Source organism: Vulpes vulpes, chromosome 3 (assembly GCF_048418805.1).
Source record: "Vulpes vulpes isolate BD-2025 chromosome 3, VulVul3, whole genome shotgun sequence".
Classification (NCBI taxonomy): domain Eukaryota; kingdom Metazoa; phylum Chordata; class Mammalia; order Carnivora; family Canidae; genus Vulpes; species Vulpes vulpes.
In genome coordinates this window covers 90,709,052-90,722,234 of record NC_132782.1, presented here as the reverse complement: position 1 = coordinate 90,722,234, position 13,183 = coordinate 90,709,052, and the positions used below count along the sequence as shown (strand labels likewise).

General features: G+C 61.8%; 1 protein-coding gene across 3 annotated transcripts in view; it reads right to left on the bottom strand.

The window, feature by feature from the left end:
- ADAP1 (ArfGAP with dual PH domains 1) overlaps nt 1–13,183 on the bottom strand; it is a 65,872-nt gene that overhangs the window by 7,977 nt on the left and 44,712 nt on the right. For all 3 annotated transcript variants that reach the window (XM_072753357.1, XM_072753356.1, XM_072753358.1), the window contains exons 4-6: nt 8,820–8,902; nt 2,531–2,643; nt 1,860–2,006 (exon numbers count right to left, since the gene is read on the bottom strand). In XM_072753357.1, coding sequence (XP_072609458.1) covers nt 1,860–2,006; nt 2,531–2,643; nt 8,820–8,902 — 343 coding nt within the window. The remainder of the gene's footprint in view (nt 1–1,859; nt 2,007–2,530; nt 2,644–8,819; nt 8,903–13,183) is intronic.

Sequence of the window (13,183 nt, the reverse complement as noted above, 5' to 3'; positions counted from 1 at the left end):
AAATGGGTCAAATGATTTTTTTGAGAAAGGATGCCAACACCATTCAATGAAGAAAGAACACTCTTTAATAAAAAAAAAAAAAAAGATTATTCATTTACTCATGAGAGACACACAGAGAGAGAGAGAGAGAGGAGCAGAGACATAGCTGAGGGAGAAGCAGGCTCCATGCAGGGACCCCGATGTGGGACTTGATCCCGGGACTCCAGGATCACCCCCTGGGCTGAAGGCAGATGCTAAACCGCTGAGCCACCCAGGGATCCCCAGAAAGAACAGTGTTTTCAACAAATGGTGCTAGGAGAACTGGATAGCCACATGAAAAAAATGAAGTTGGACTCTTCTCTCATACCACATATAAAAATTAACTCAGTGGAGGGGCACCGGGGTGGCTCCTTTGGCTCAGGTCATGATCACAGGGGAGGCCTGGGATCAAACCCCCGTCAGGCTCCCTGCTCAGTGCCATCTGAGGCTGCCCTCTTCACCCACCCACCCCCATGCTCTCTTTTCTCTCTCAAGTAAATAAAATATTTTTAAAAATTAACTCAATGGATCAAGGACCTAAATGTAAAACCTGAACAATAAATATCTTAGAGGAAAACACAAGGCAAAAGCTTCATGGCATTGGATATGGTGATGATTTTGTTGATCTGACACCACAGGCATAGGCAACAAAAGAAAAAGAGAAATTGGACTTCATGAAAATTCTGAAATTTTGTGCTTCCAGGGACACTATCCACAGAGTCAAAGGCAACCCACAGGATGGGAGAAAATGTTTTCAAGTCTTGTATCTGATAAAGGCTTAATATCCAGAATATATAGAGAAGCCCTAAAACACGACACCAGAAAAAACAACCCAAATCCAAAATGAGCAAAATGGGACCTGAATAGGCCTTTCTCTGAAGACGTACAAAGTGGTCAAGCAGGACATGAAAAGATGCTCAACATCCCTCATCATCAGGGATATGCAAATCTGCACCAAAATGAGATAGCACCTCACACACAGAATGGCTAAAATCAGAACCCAGAAACAGGTGTTGGCGAGGATGTGAAACATGAGAACCCTCGTGCCCGGTTGGTGGGAATGCAAACTGTGAAACTGCTGTGGACGACAGTGGGGAGGGTCCCCAAAGAAATAATTTCCACGTGATCCCACAATTCCACATCTGGCTATATAATCAGAAGAACTGAATGTAGGATCTAAGAGAGAGATTTGTTCCCCCAACTTCATAGCAGCATCCTTCGTGACAGCCAGCCCGTGGAAGCAACCCGACTGTCCATCAGGGTAGGAACAGATAAACACAATGTGGTCCATACACACTACAGTCTTTGGAAGGAACTGGACACCTGCTACCGCGGGGACACGCCCTGAGGATGTGAGGTCGAGTGACACAAGCCAGACCAGAATGCACATGGGGACACCACGCACACGAGGTCCTGGCATCGTCAGACTCACAGAGCAGACAGTGGGCGCAGCCGGGGGTCAGTGTGTCATGGGGACAGAATGTTCTGGAGCTGGATGGGGGTACGGCGGCACAATGAATGTACCCAGTACCTCAGAACCATATCTCAAACATTATGAAAATGATTAATTTGATGCGTATTTTAACGATAAAAGATTGAGAGGTGGTCGCCAGACATGTGTGTCTGAAGTGCAGACACATTTCGCCCTTTACAGCCCAGCTCTGAAGGTAGAAACGGACGCACCAAAGCAACGAGGAGGAGGGGCCGCCAGTGGACACAAGGACGGACCCAGAGGGGCTGCTGGGCACCTCCCCCCTGCACCCTTAACCTACAGAGGCTCTGGGTGTGAGTGGGTGGGGCGGCCCAGCTCCCCACCCCTGCCAGGCAGCCCGAGAACGCACCTTCCCATCTTCGTGGTAGACAAAGATGTTGCGGGTGCTGTTGTCCTTCAGGTAGGTGACCTGCAGGCCGTGGGGGTGGCCTATCTTGGCTGGCTGGAAGGTGGCGTTCAGATGCTCGATCTTCATGATGGCCTTGGGCTCCTTGGCCTGGAAGCAAGGGTGGGCCTGTGGGTGCTGACTGTGCTGTGTGGCTTGGGGTAAGTTACTAAGCCTCTCTGGGCCTGGGCCTCCTGACCTGTATGTCCAAGGTAACAGCAGTCGCCTCCCCGGGGATGAGGAGGGCGAGTGTTCAACTCCTGAGCAGACCCCTCCTCTGTCTGGTGTGCCCCCACCCCTGCCAGCCTGGCTTTCCTCTCCGCCCCAGGGGCTGGCTCGCCGTCCTGCGATGCCCTCTGGCTCTGTGTGTCATGGGGGCATGCTCTGACCTGCAGCTGGTCTGGGGAGGGGCAGGCCCCGCTGGGCCACAGGGTCTTCCCAACCTGCCTGGCCGCCCCTCTCAGGCCGGGGACAGCCCAGCGGGGAAGGGCTTGTCATCTCTGTTCCCACCATGACTGACCCAGGCCCGGCCCCAGGGAGCCACTGTGATCAAGGGGTGGGCAGATGGGGGTCCCCACAGGAGGGGGCAGCTGGGGACAGCACGCCCCCCTTTGCAGGCCCTGGGCCAGACTCACATCGTTTCTGTTGAAATACTTCAGGGAACCTTCTCGTTCCGTCAGCACAAACTTCCTGCTTAAAAACTGCCCGTTGTCCCGGCCGCGCTTCCAGAGAAAGCCTTCTCGGTACCCTGGGGAGAAAGGGTGCGGGTCAGAGGGTCAGGACGCGGAGGCCATCATTCCGACCTGCAGAAAGGGTGCAGGTGGCAGGACACCAGCCAGCCATCTGGTCCGCGGCCAGGAGTCTTGGTGGCCTCAGGGCTGCAAAGCATGGTGGGTGCAGTCAGACTCGCCCGTGGTGCCGGGACCCGGGGCCACCCCCTCCCCCACAGGCTGCCCACTGCTGCTTGCTCTTGGGGTGTTAACCTTTCTCTTTCTGGAGGCGCAATAAACACATGTGGGGGGGGGTGCAGTGTGCTACCCTTTGTGCAGGGTCCTGCGCGCACCTGGAGCGTGCACTTGCGCAGCCACCCTGGGTGGGGGCGGAGGAGCAGACCAGGGCGCCCGCCGCTGAGTCCTCAGGACAGGAGGGTCTGCAGACGGGTGGGCATCCTGCATCGTCCAGGTGGGCCTGAGGTCACTACAAGGGTCCTCGCACAGGGGAGGCAGCGGGAGAAGTGACCACGGAAACGAGTGGAAGACGTGGGGAGGAGCCAGCCCTGCTCCCACCTTCACTGCAGCCCCCGACCCTCGGGACGGTCAGTCTGTCATTTTAAGGCACAAATTTTGCAGCCAGTTGTTCCAGCAGCGGTTGGAAGGGAATGCTTCCTGGTGACTTCCACCCCGTCCCGTCCCTTCCCGTCCCTGGGTGCGATGCCCGCCCCAGGACCCTGTGCCCAGTGAGCCGGGCCCGCAGCTCCTTCCTCTCACGCCCAGTTGGGTGGCCCACACGCTCAAGCCCCTTGGTGCAATCCACGGGGGTTTGCTGGTCACAGGCAGGGTCTGCGGGTTCCCACACAAGCCGCCCGACAGTCTCTGCTGTCCTGGGTTTCGGGGCTCTCCCTGTGCAGTGCCACCCGGGGCCGCCCGTGACGGGAGGGGGGGCCAGGGCGGCGGGTGGGGCCCACCATTCGTCCTCTCAGCCGCCCGTGGAGCTGGGACCCTGGCAGCTGCGCCCCCCGTCCCCGCCCCCCCGTGGCCCTGGCAGGCCGCTCCCTGACGGCACGGAGACGCGGGCTATCTTCTCTGTTCTTGAGTCATGCAGCCCTAAGAAGGCAGCAGCCCGGCGTCGGGAGGGGGCAGCTGGTGCCGCTCAGTCTGTCGCGGGACGGCGCCAGATGGGGCCTCTCCCCTCTGCTCCCACTCAGAGGTCCCTGCGTCTCTTCTCTCGGAGCCTGTGCCCCCGGACTCCCTGCGCACAGCGCCACTGTGTCCCCAAGCACACACCGGGCCGTGTGAGCGCTCAACCCAGGGCGAAGCTGGAAGTCCACTTGCCTGCAGGTCAGCCAGGCCGCAAACACAGGGAAGCACCCTCATGCGGCTTCTGCTCCCCGGCAGCTGGAGTGGTGACATTTGCAAGGAGGGTCCCTACCAGCACCCCTGCGTGTCGCCCATGACGAGGCCCTGGCTGAGCACTTCACCCACATGATCCCATTCCGGCCCCAGAAGGACTTCCGAGTTGTTATCCTCATGGTACAGAAGGGGAGGCTGAGGCAGGGAGACGCGAGGTCCTGGTCCAAGGTCACCTGGCCACCAAGCGCTGACCTTCTGCAGGCTGCCCGCCTGCCTTGCCCACCCGGCCCAGCAGGTGGCAGCAGTGCCTCGGGACGCGCTGGGCGCGGGGCTCAGTGGGGTGGGAGGCGGCTCAGCATCCACCCCGTTCCCACTGGCTGCGCCAGGCTGCACCCAGGCTGCACGCCTGGAGGGACTGGCTGGCCCCAAGCCTGTCTGGCTCCTGCGCCGTGTGCCGCCCGACAGCCAGCCGCCAGGATGCCTAATTTCAGGCACCGCAACAGCAGCAGCAATATTTTCGGACGCGCGCTGGCCGGGGTCCCTGACTTGGCCTCGGCAGCAGGACGGCTGTTTGGCGCTCGGCCTGAAGCGGGCAGCCTGCCCGTGTTCGCACCCGGCCTCCCCCGTGAGGTGCGCCTGCCGGCCCTGGCCTGCGGCGGCTCCCACCCACCACACCCGGGGCCTCCAGGCTGTGGGCCCTGGCCATGCTCGCAGTTTCCAGACCCCTGCAGACTCCAGGGCTCTGAGCTGTCGTGGCGTCTACGCTGGCTCGGGGTATCTGTGCTGCTCCACCCTTCCCCCCGCCCCTGCCCACCGCACCCCTGCGAGAGGGGGATCCCGCAGCACACACAGCAGGATGGAGCCCAGGGGTGCCCTCCTGACATGCACGCCTGGAGCTCAGCTGTGCCAGGGGACTGTTTTCTCCCAAAGGACTGACCAGTCCTGGGGCAGAGGCCAGATGGTTCACCCAGCATTTGCTGAGTGCCTATTGTGTGCCCACCCCTACCGTGTGCTGGGCCCTAGCGCGAGCCAGCACCCACTGTGTGCCAGGCCCTACCCTGTGCTGGCTCTGGCACCACTGGCCTGGAAGCTGGGAGAGCCAGCACAGCCCCCGGGGCCTACGCGCTGCCTCCTCGCAGAAGCCCCGTGGACGGCCTGGAGGAAGCGCACACAGGATCCTCAGCACCGTTGGTGGTGACGGGACCCCACTGCCCACCCACCGGAACGGCCAAACCAAGCCACAAAAACTGACGGTCCCAAGTGCAGGCAGGCACACGGGCAGCGGCCCCTCCTTTGCCGGACGGCCTGCAGGACAGCGCGGTCGGTCTGGAAACAGCTTGTTTAAATTAACGAGGAGGTGCCATCTGCTTCTCACACGACCCGGAGAGAACGAAAGCCTGCGCACAGCGTTCAGGGGTCTCGAACTGGACACAACCCAACGTCCCCCGGCTGGGGAACTCCTCTGCGCACTCAACACCACTCTGCGCCCAGGAAGGGGCGACCTCGGGTGAATGAACAGAACCAGGCCCAAGAGGTGCCACGCAGCTGGATCCGTGGATGACACTGGAAGAGGTGCGAGGCTGGGCCATGGGGCAGAGTGGGGGCCCACAGAACGGGACTGTCACCCACCTGCCTTTGTCACAGCTCATAGAACTGTCCCCTGCCTGGGGCACGGGGCTCGCAGCTGGACCGCAGCTTATGTGAATAGGTGACATGTTGATTTCTTGACGGGAGCAGGGACACGCGGCCTCCCTCTGGGGGCAGTAGGGCTTACCAGGTGGCCCGGGCTGGGTGCTCTGTGGCCAGACCCCGGGTGACCCTCCCAAGGCAGGAGATGGGCCCCCAGGCCATGTGGCTTCTGCCAGGGGAGGCCCGGAGGAAAGGTGTCCTCCAGGCACGGAGCCAGGACCTGGCTCTACTCCCCCAGAGGCTGACGTGAGGGCCTGGCCTCACCTCCTTTGTCACTCCCTCCCTGCTACCCCAGCCCCTCGCTGGGGGCCTGGCACAACCTTCTGCACGGCCAACTCCACGTGTCCCACACCCTGATCCCCACACAGAGGACGCTGCAGGAAGTGGCCAACAGTCCCGAGTCCAGTGGGGGCTGGAGGGAGCACATAGGCCAAACCCCACAAATGCCCTCAGTCCACTGGACGTGCACCAGCCACCCCAGGGATGCCCACTGGGTGCCCTGCACCTGACACCAGTTCATGCTTCCAGTGATGACCCCACACTGAGTACCGTGTCCTCCCTGCTACACAGAAGGGGAACTGAGGCACAGGGCTGGGCTCTGACATGCAGGGAGGCCCCAGCCCTCAGCCCCCCAGCTCTGCTCGCCCTGTGACAGGACAACAGTGGGGCGGGGCGGCAGCTCTGGGACCAGCCCTGCTTTGCACAGAGGGGAGGCAGTGGGATGGGGGCTGAAGCCCCGGCAGGAAGTGCCGTGTCTGTCGGTGACTGGGGGCAGCCTGGCGGCCTGGCCCTCGGGACAACAGGGGGGCATTGTCCACCCCGTGAAAGGCGGCCATTGAGGCTGTGGCTCAGGGCGGGGCGTGGCAAGGGGCGGGAGCCAGGAGCAGCTGTCACCCGGGTCACCCGTGAGCCGGGGTGGCACAGGTGGAGGCGCCTTATCTGCACACACCCGTGACCCTGGCCGCGGGCAGGGAGCGCCAGGCTCTGTGGCCTCCTCATGCCCCCTCCCTGACACGGGGTCATGCCTGGCCTGTCTGCACTCGGATGCCTGGGCACTGACCCGAGGGGAGCCAGCAGGTAGTTCCGCACGCAGGTGGCTGCGATCGGGTCCTCAGAGCCGGACAGTCCCCTCGCACCACACCACTAACCCCCTTCCCGGCAGCCTCACGAGGGCCCCGCGGCCCCGCAATGCCGTCTGGGCCCGCACGTGCCAACCACTCCAGGCCTGACACCTCTGAGGGGTGTTGGTCAGCTTTTCCGGTCAGGGTCCCTCGGGCGGGGTCTGCCTGGCGTCTCCTCAGGGCCGGGGCGAGGCTTTGCATTTTCCGGCAGGAATGCCATGGCAGCCACGCCGTCCGGGCACCGGTGCCCCGTCCACACCAGGGGAAGCAGGTCCGACAGCTTCTCCGCCAGCCAGGCCCGTTTCCTCCACCCCATCCACGCCCAGGGGAGGACATGCTGAGACGTGCAAATCCCGCTCCCCCCAGCTTCCACGGCTATTGGCGTCCAGTGTGGCCCAGGCCACCCCTGCTCTGTGGGGGCCTTTGCCTGCTGACGGTCCCTTTCGCCCCTGGTGATCAGTGGACCTCTTCTGTCGGTAGGGCTGAGCCCTGATCTGTGCCCTGTGGCCTATCTTGCTGCCCTCATGTCCAACTTTGGTGCCTGGCATCCCCCAGACAACTGTGCTCTCCCCACCAGGAGGCCCCGGGTGCGGCTGGGGGGCTGCACCCCACTCACCCTCCAAGCCCCAGCCCCCTGCAGGTCCCTGTAGCCCTGCTGACCCATGGGGGTCGCAGCCGCCAGCCTGGGCATTGTGTGGCTCCCGGGGCCAGGGCCTTTCCCGAGCCTGAGGTGTCGGTCTCCCTTCCTCCCTGTTGGAGGGGCCAGACTTCTGCGTTGGCGTGGCCAGGTGGGCGTGTCATCCCCTGAGCCTGAGAAAGTGCGCCTGTGGCAGGAAGTGCCCAGGGAATCCCCTGACGCTCCTCACATGGCTGGGGGAGGGGGCCTCAGAGGAACCGCAGGGCCAGGGACACCTCTGGGGTCGCCAGCCCTCAGGTGCACCTGCTCCCCTACCCCGACACTGGGGCTGGTGATAGGGGACTCGGAGGTGCTGGGGGCCTGCTCCCTCCATCTCAGCAGGGGCCTGCACAGGCTCTAGGTTTAGGGGTACCTGGCCGGCCAGGCCTCAGAGACCGTGGAGTGTGGGGCCCCTGGATGTCCTTCCTCCCGGGAGACCCAGGAGGGCATGTGGGGGGCACTGGGGAGGCCTATGCAGTGAGGTGAGATTTAGAGGCTGTATGGGGCCATGGTCCGGGGGCTCCCTGGGTCCCTAGGGGGTTCTTAGTGCACTGGGCTCCCCCCTGTGTGACAGCTTGGTGAGGGCCCCAGTGCAGGCAAGTGGGATGGGGGCCTCTGCTCCTTCTGCTGGCCCTGGAGGGGCTGATGGAGAAGCCGCTGTCTATACAGCAGTGGCCTTCAAGGCCCCCGGCTCGGGGCCTGCTAACGTGCCCTCCTGTAGTCCCCCTGCCCCTGGCCTGATGTCTCACACACACCCAAGAGGAAGCACAGCCAGTGGCACCGGGAGTTAGGAGGAATGGGTTCTGTGGGGGACCCTGGGCCTGAGACAGGGATAGAGTTTTAGGCAGGAAGGACCCCAGCTTGTCATTGGCTGTTACCACCTCCTGAGCTCCGCGTGGCAGGAGGCAGAGGGAGAGACTCGCTGTCGCGGACTGAGTGCCTGGGATGGACCCAAACATACCCGCAGTGGAGAGGTCTGTCGGTGTTGCTGCCCCACAGGCACCCCCACTTCTGGAACCCAGACCCAACTTTTTCCTGGGAGGGCCGCTCCAGGTCCCAGAGGCAGGCCCAAGTCCCACCTTCCCACCTGGGCCGAGGCCTCTGGTCCTATCGTGCTGCACCTGCTCACCCCACACACAGCCCAGCGCAGCCCTGCTGTCCCCATGGCACCAGCCTTGTCTGAGCTAGGGCTGCCCGGGTGCGGGGCCTGAGCACCTGACACCAGCCGAGACCAACGAGCCATCCTCCAGATCCGAAATTTGTCGCCAGTGCCAGGAGTGGGCAGGAGGGGCCCAGAGACTGAGAGCTAGGGACGGAGGGACAGAGAAACAGGGACAGAGGGCCAGGGGCCCAGGGGGCTGGGCCTTACCTGCGGAGTAGGGCTCCTGCTTGTCGGGGTGTGTGAACTCCTGCCGTTCGTACTTGGCCCGGATCCACTGCTCCCTCAGGAGTCTGGGGAAGAGAGTGAGCATCGTGCTGAGCCCGACCGCGGGGCTCACGGAGGCTCCTGGAACACCGTGGGCACAAGGTCCCTGAAGGAACCCGTGTCCACCACCTCCAGACGGCAGGGTGGAAGGGCCACCAGCTTTGATTTTTTTTTTAATTTTTTTTTATTTATGATAGTCAGAGAGAGAGAGAGAGAGAGAGAGAGAGACACAGGCAGAGGGAGAAGCAGGCTCCATGCACCGGGAGCCCAACGTGGGATTCGATCCCGGGTCTCCAGGATCACGCCCTGGGCCAAAGGCAGGCGCCAAACCGCTGCGCCACTCAGGGATCCCACCAGCTTTGATTTTTAAATCATTTGCTAATCAGATAGTTTTACCACTAATAAAAAAAAAAAAATTAGCTCTGGGGCACCTGGTGGTTCTGTTAGTTTGGCGCCTGACTTGGTTTCAGGTCACGTCATCATCTTAGGGCCATGAGATCGAGCCTCACGTCCTGTGCTCAGCGTGGAGTCTGCTCAGGACTCTCTCCCTCTGCCCCTCTGCCTGCTTGTGCTCTAAAATAAATAAACAATTCTCTCTCTTTTTTTTAAAGATTTTATTTATTTATTTATTTGAGCGAGAGACAGAAAAGGAGCAGGAGTGGGGGAGGGGCAGAGGGAGAAGCAGACGCCCCGCTGAGCAGGGAGCCCGATGCAGGACTTGATCCTGGGCCCATGACCTGAGCTGAAGGCGATGCTTCACCATCTGAGCCACCCAGGCGCCTGATAAATAAATCTTTTAAAAATACATGGAAAAAAAAATTAGTTCTAGGGGCATCTGGTGGGTTCAGCCAGTGGAGTATGCAACTCTTGATCTTAGGGTCATAAGTTCAAGCCCCATGTTGGGGGTAGAAATGACTAAAATAAACTTTAAAAAAAATTAGCTCCAATTCATGTATCATCAAATGTGGCCACGGAAAGCATCAAAAACAGAGGTCCCAGTCTCTCCCGAGGCTGTACCGCCATTACCCCAGAGAGGACCCCCGTGACCCGGCCCCCAGCCACAGCCCACTGCCGCGTGGACACTGCGCGTACACAGAATCGGGCGGGGAGTGTGGCCGTCTGTGCTGGACGTCCTGCATGGAGCACTTGGCCTGGGTGCCTCGTCCCTGAGGCTCCCAGCAGCAGCAGGAGGAAGCTGGGGGAGCAGGCGCCCGGGGGAGTCCCCACCCTGCCCAGCAGAGCTCTCCCAAGCCACTCAGCCACCCGGGGCCCCGGCAAGGCCAGGGTGCACCCTTCCCCAGCTGCTGAGGCCATCTGGCCAGCCTCCTATACCAGGGAAAACCAGCACCAAAGGGGGTTCCCACTGTGCACCAAGCCTCATGACGAGGGAGGCCCACACTCCCGTCTGACGCTGCTCCTGAAACCGAAAACCTGCCTGTGCTCTCAGGAACTTGGGGGAGACAGGCCTCAGGGCTCCTCCACTGGTGCCAGGGCCCTCGGGGTTGACATGGGTGCCCCCCCTGCAACCCAGAGCAAATGCAGAGCTGGATGTGTGCCGGACGGACTGCCACGGCCTGGAGCGGAGGGCCGGGGGCAGCCAGGTGTACAGGGTGACAACCTCTGGGAGCCCCCACCCTACCCTGCCCAGCCCTGGAGCGCCCCGCTCTGCCCCCACTCAGGGCGGGCCTCCCACCTTCCCACAGCCCATCGGGGCGTCCTTAGCGCCGGCAGGCAGCAGGCCCCTTCCTTCCGCCCCCTGAGGCTGGTGCGAGCTGGGGGCACATCCGTGGAACCCCCTGCAGGAGCGTGGCTGTCTGCGGGCTCATCCACCACGTCGGGTGCTGGCGTTGGACTGCCGCTCCCAACCACCCTGCTGCCCTGGTCCCGTCAGCGGCAGAGTCCTACGCTCAGGTCCCTCTGCCCAGAGGGCTGGGCCTGGCCTCTCCCTCCTGGGGAGGTGACTGCCCTTGGGGCCTGCTTCCCCTCCCGCAGGGTGGGCAGCTCACCAGGCAGTGTCGCTTTCTTCCTTTGTACCATGGGGAAACTGAGGACCCAGGCACGGCTGCCGTCCCCACCTGCCTGTGCCCTCTGAACTCCCCAAGGCAAAGCCAGACCTCCTATCATTTAATCTGCCTGATTTCTGGCCCAGCTATGTGTTGAATTGCATCCACCACCCCAAAAATATGTTGGAATCCTAACCACCAGCACCTTACAGATGGGCCCATTCAGAAGGAAGATGGTTGTGGATTAACACATCACAATGCATCAGGCTGGAGTGGGGCGCCCCCAGAGAGGGGGTCTGGACACAGGACAGCCGTGTGCAAGCCCAGGAGGGGGCTCAGGAGACGCGCCCCGCACATCCCAATGGCCAGCCTCCAGGAGGTGAGCTGACCTGGCTGGGGTTTTGTCCCTGCCCCGTCCAGCTGGGAACCCTGCCCACTGAGGGCTTGGGGGCACCTTAGGGGCACCTTTGGGCTCTGGCCTTCTTTCCGGGCCCCCAAGAGGGAAGCGGAGGGCTGGCTTACAGCAGAAGCAAAACTGGGAGGAGCCCTGCTGACTTTCTTCCTGCAGAGGCAGGGCTGAACCCGAGGGCGGGGGGCAGACACAGGAAGGGGGCCCATGCCCGCCTCTCTCTGAGTCACTGCCTGACATGAGTGTGACCTCATCCCCAGGTCTTCTGAGCACCGTTCCTCGTGGTCTCCTCGTGGACTTGCCTGTGAACTCCAAGCCCCAGACGGGAGGCTGGGGAGGGGGCACACATCCCCTGGTTCCTCCTCAGGACACCCTGAGGCTGCTGCACCCCCATCCTGCAAGGGGCCCTGCTCCTAGGTGGGGATGCTGCACCCTACAGTTTACCGAGTGATTCAAACCATGCCCCTTGCCACCACACCACATTGCACCCCACAGTCTACATGGGATCCGCAGCCTGCCCCCAACCACACCCCACAGTGAGCTGAGTGTGTTGGCCACCACTCCTAGCTGGTCTCATGGCTGCCTGGTCAGGTTTCCCTGTGAGGGGCTGGGATCCCACCCCTGCAGGCATCTGTACCCCCCTGGGCCTCAGGGGCGTGGCCTGGGCAGGCCTGAGTGCCTCCCAAGGGTGGGGATGGTGGCAGGCTCAGGTCCCACAAACTTCACCTAGCAGAGACTTCTGGAAGGCAAGGCCTGCCCGGGGTCAGCTTGTTCCCTCCCAGGATGCCCCGTCACCTGGACAGGGAGTGGTGGAGGCAGGGATGGTCTCTGCGAGCATGTTACAGGGACCAGGGCATGGAGGAACCTGCCAGGCATCCTGTGACAAGGACAGAGCCTGCGGGCCGGTCTGTCCCTTGTCATATACTCAGAAGGGAGATACAGGACACGCATGCAAATAAGCAGACCACGGAGCAGCCTGAAGCTGAAGTGAAAATCCCAACAGCTGCTGGGCCTCGATGATTCATATCGAGATGGCCAGGCAGGGCCTCGGGCTCCAGATTCCCCGTGGGCCCAGAAGTGGCTGGGCAGGGGGGCTCAGGATGTGACCGGTACCTGCCCCGGGGGGGGGGGTCTCTGGCAATGGTTCTTGTCCCCAGAGACCCTGTGGCCATCAGCAGCGTGTCCCCGGACAGGTCCTCCCCCTCCTTTCCAATCAAGGGAAGTTTGCCCCAGGCAGGTGGCTGAGAGCAGGTCTGGGATGCCTGGGATTGGGAACTCCCAGAGGAGACCCCACATCCCAAGTCTTGGTTCCAGCTTATCTGCTGGGATCTGTATCACCCTAAGAAATTCACCCAACCCCTCTGGGCCCTGGGAGCACCCTTGTCAAAAGAGAGCTGTCATCTCCAAGCCGTGGCTGCGCCACTGTGGACAGCAGCCAGCAGAGGCAGGCCAGTTGGGGGGTTTGAGTGATGCCCAAGGGGCCTGTCCTACCCTGGGAGCACAGAGGGACATGGCGTCCTGGGGGGCGGTGCCCAGGGAGGCAGGGGGTTCAGGGAGGTCAAGAAATGCTGGGAGAAGGCAGCCCTGGTGGCTCAGCGGTTTAGCACCGCCTTCAGCCCAGGGCCTGATCCTAGAGACCTCGGATCGAGTCCCATGTCAGGCTCCCTGCATGGAGCCTGCTTCTCCCTCTGCCTGTGTCTCTGTTTCTCTCTCTCTTTCTGTGTCTCTCATGAATAAATAAATAAAATCTTAAAAAAAAAAAAAAAAAAGAAATGCTGGGAGAAGGGGAGCCTGGATGGGGTGGACACCCCCCCGGACCTTCTCAACATCCTCCTCTGACCACCTGGGGGCACTTGAGGCCCCCGGAGATGCATGCGGAGACCCACAGTGAGGCC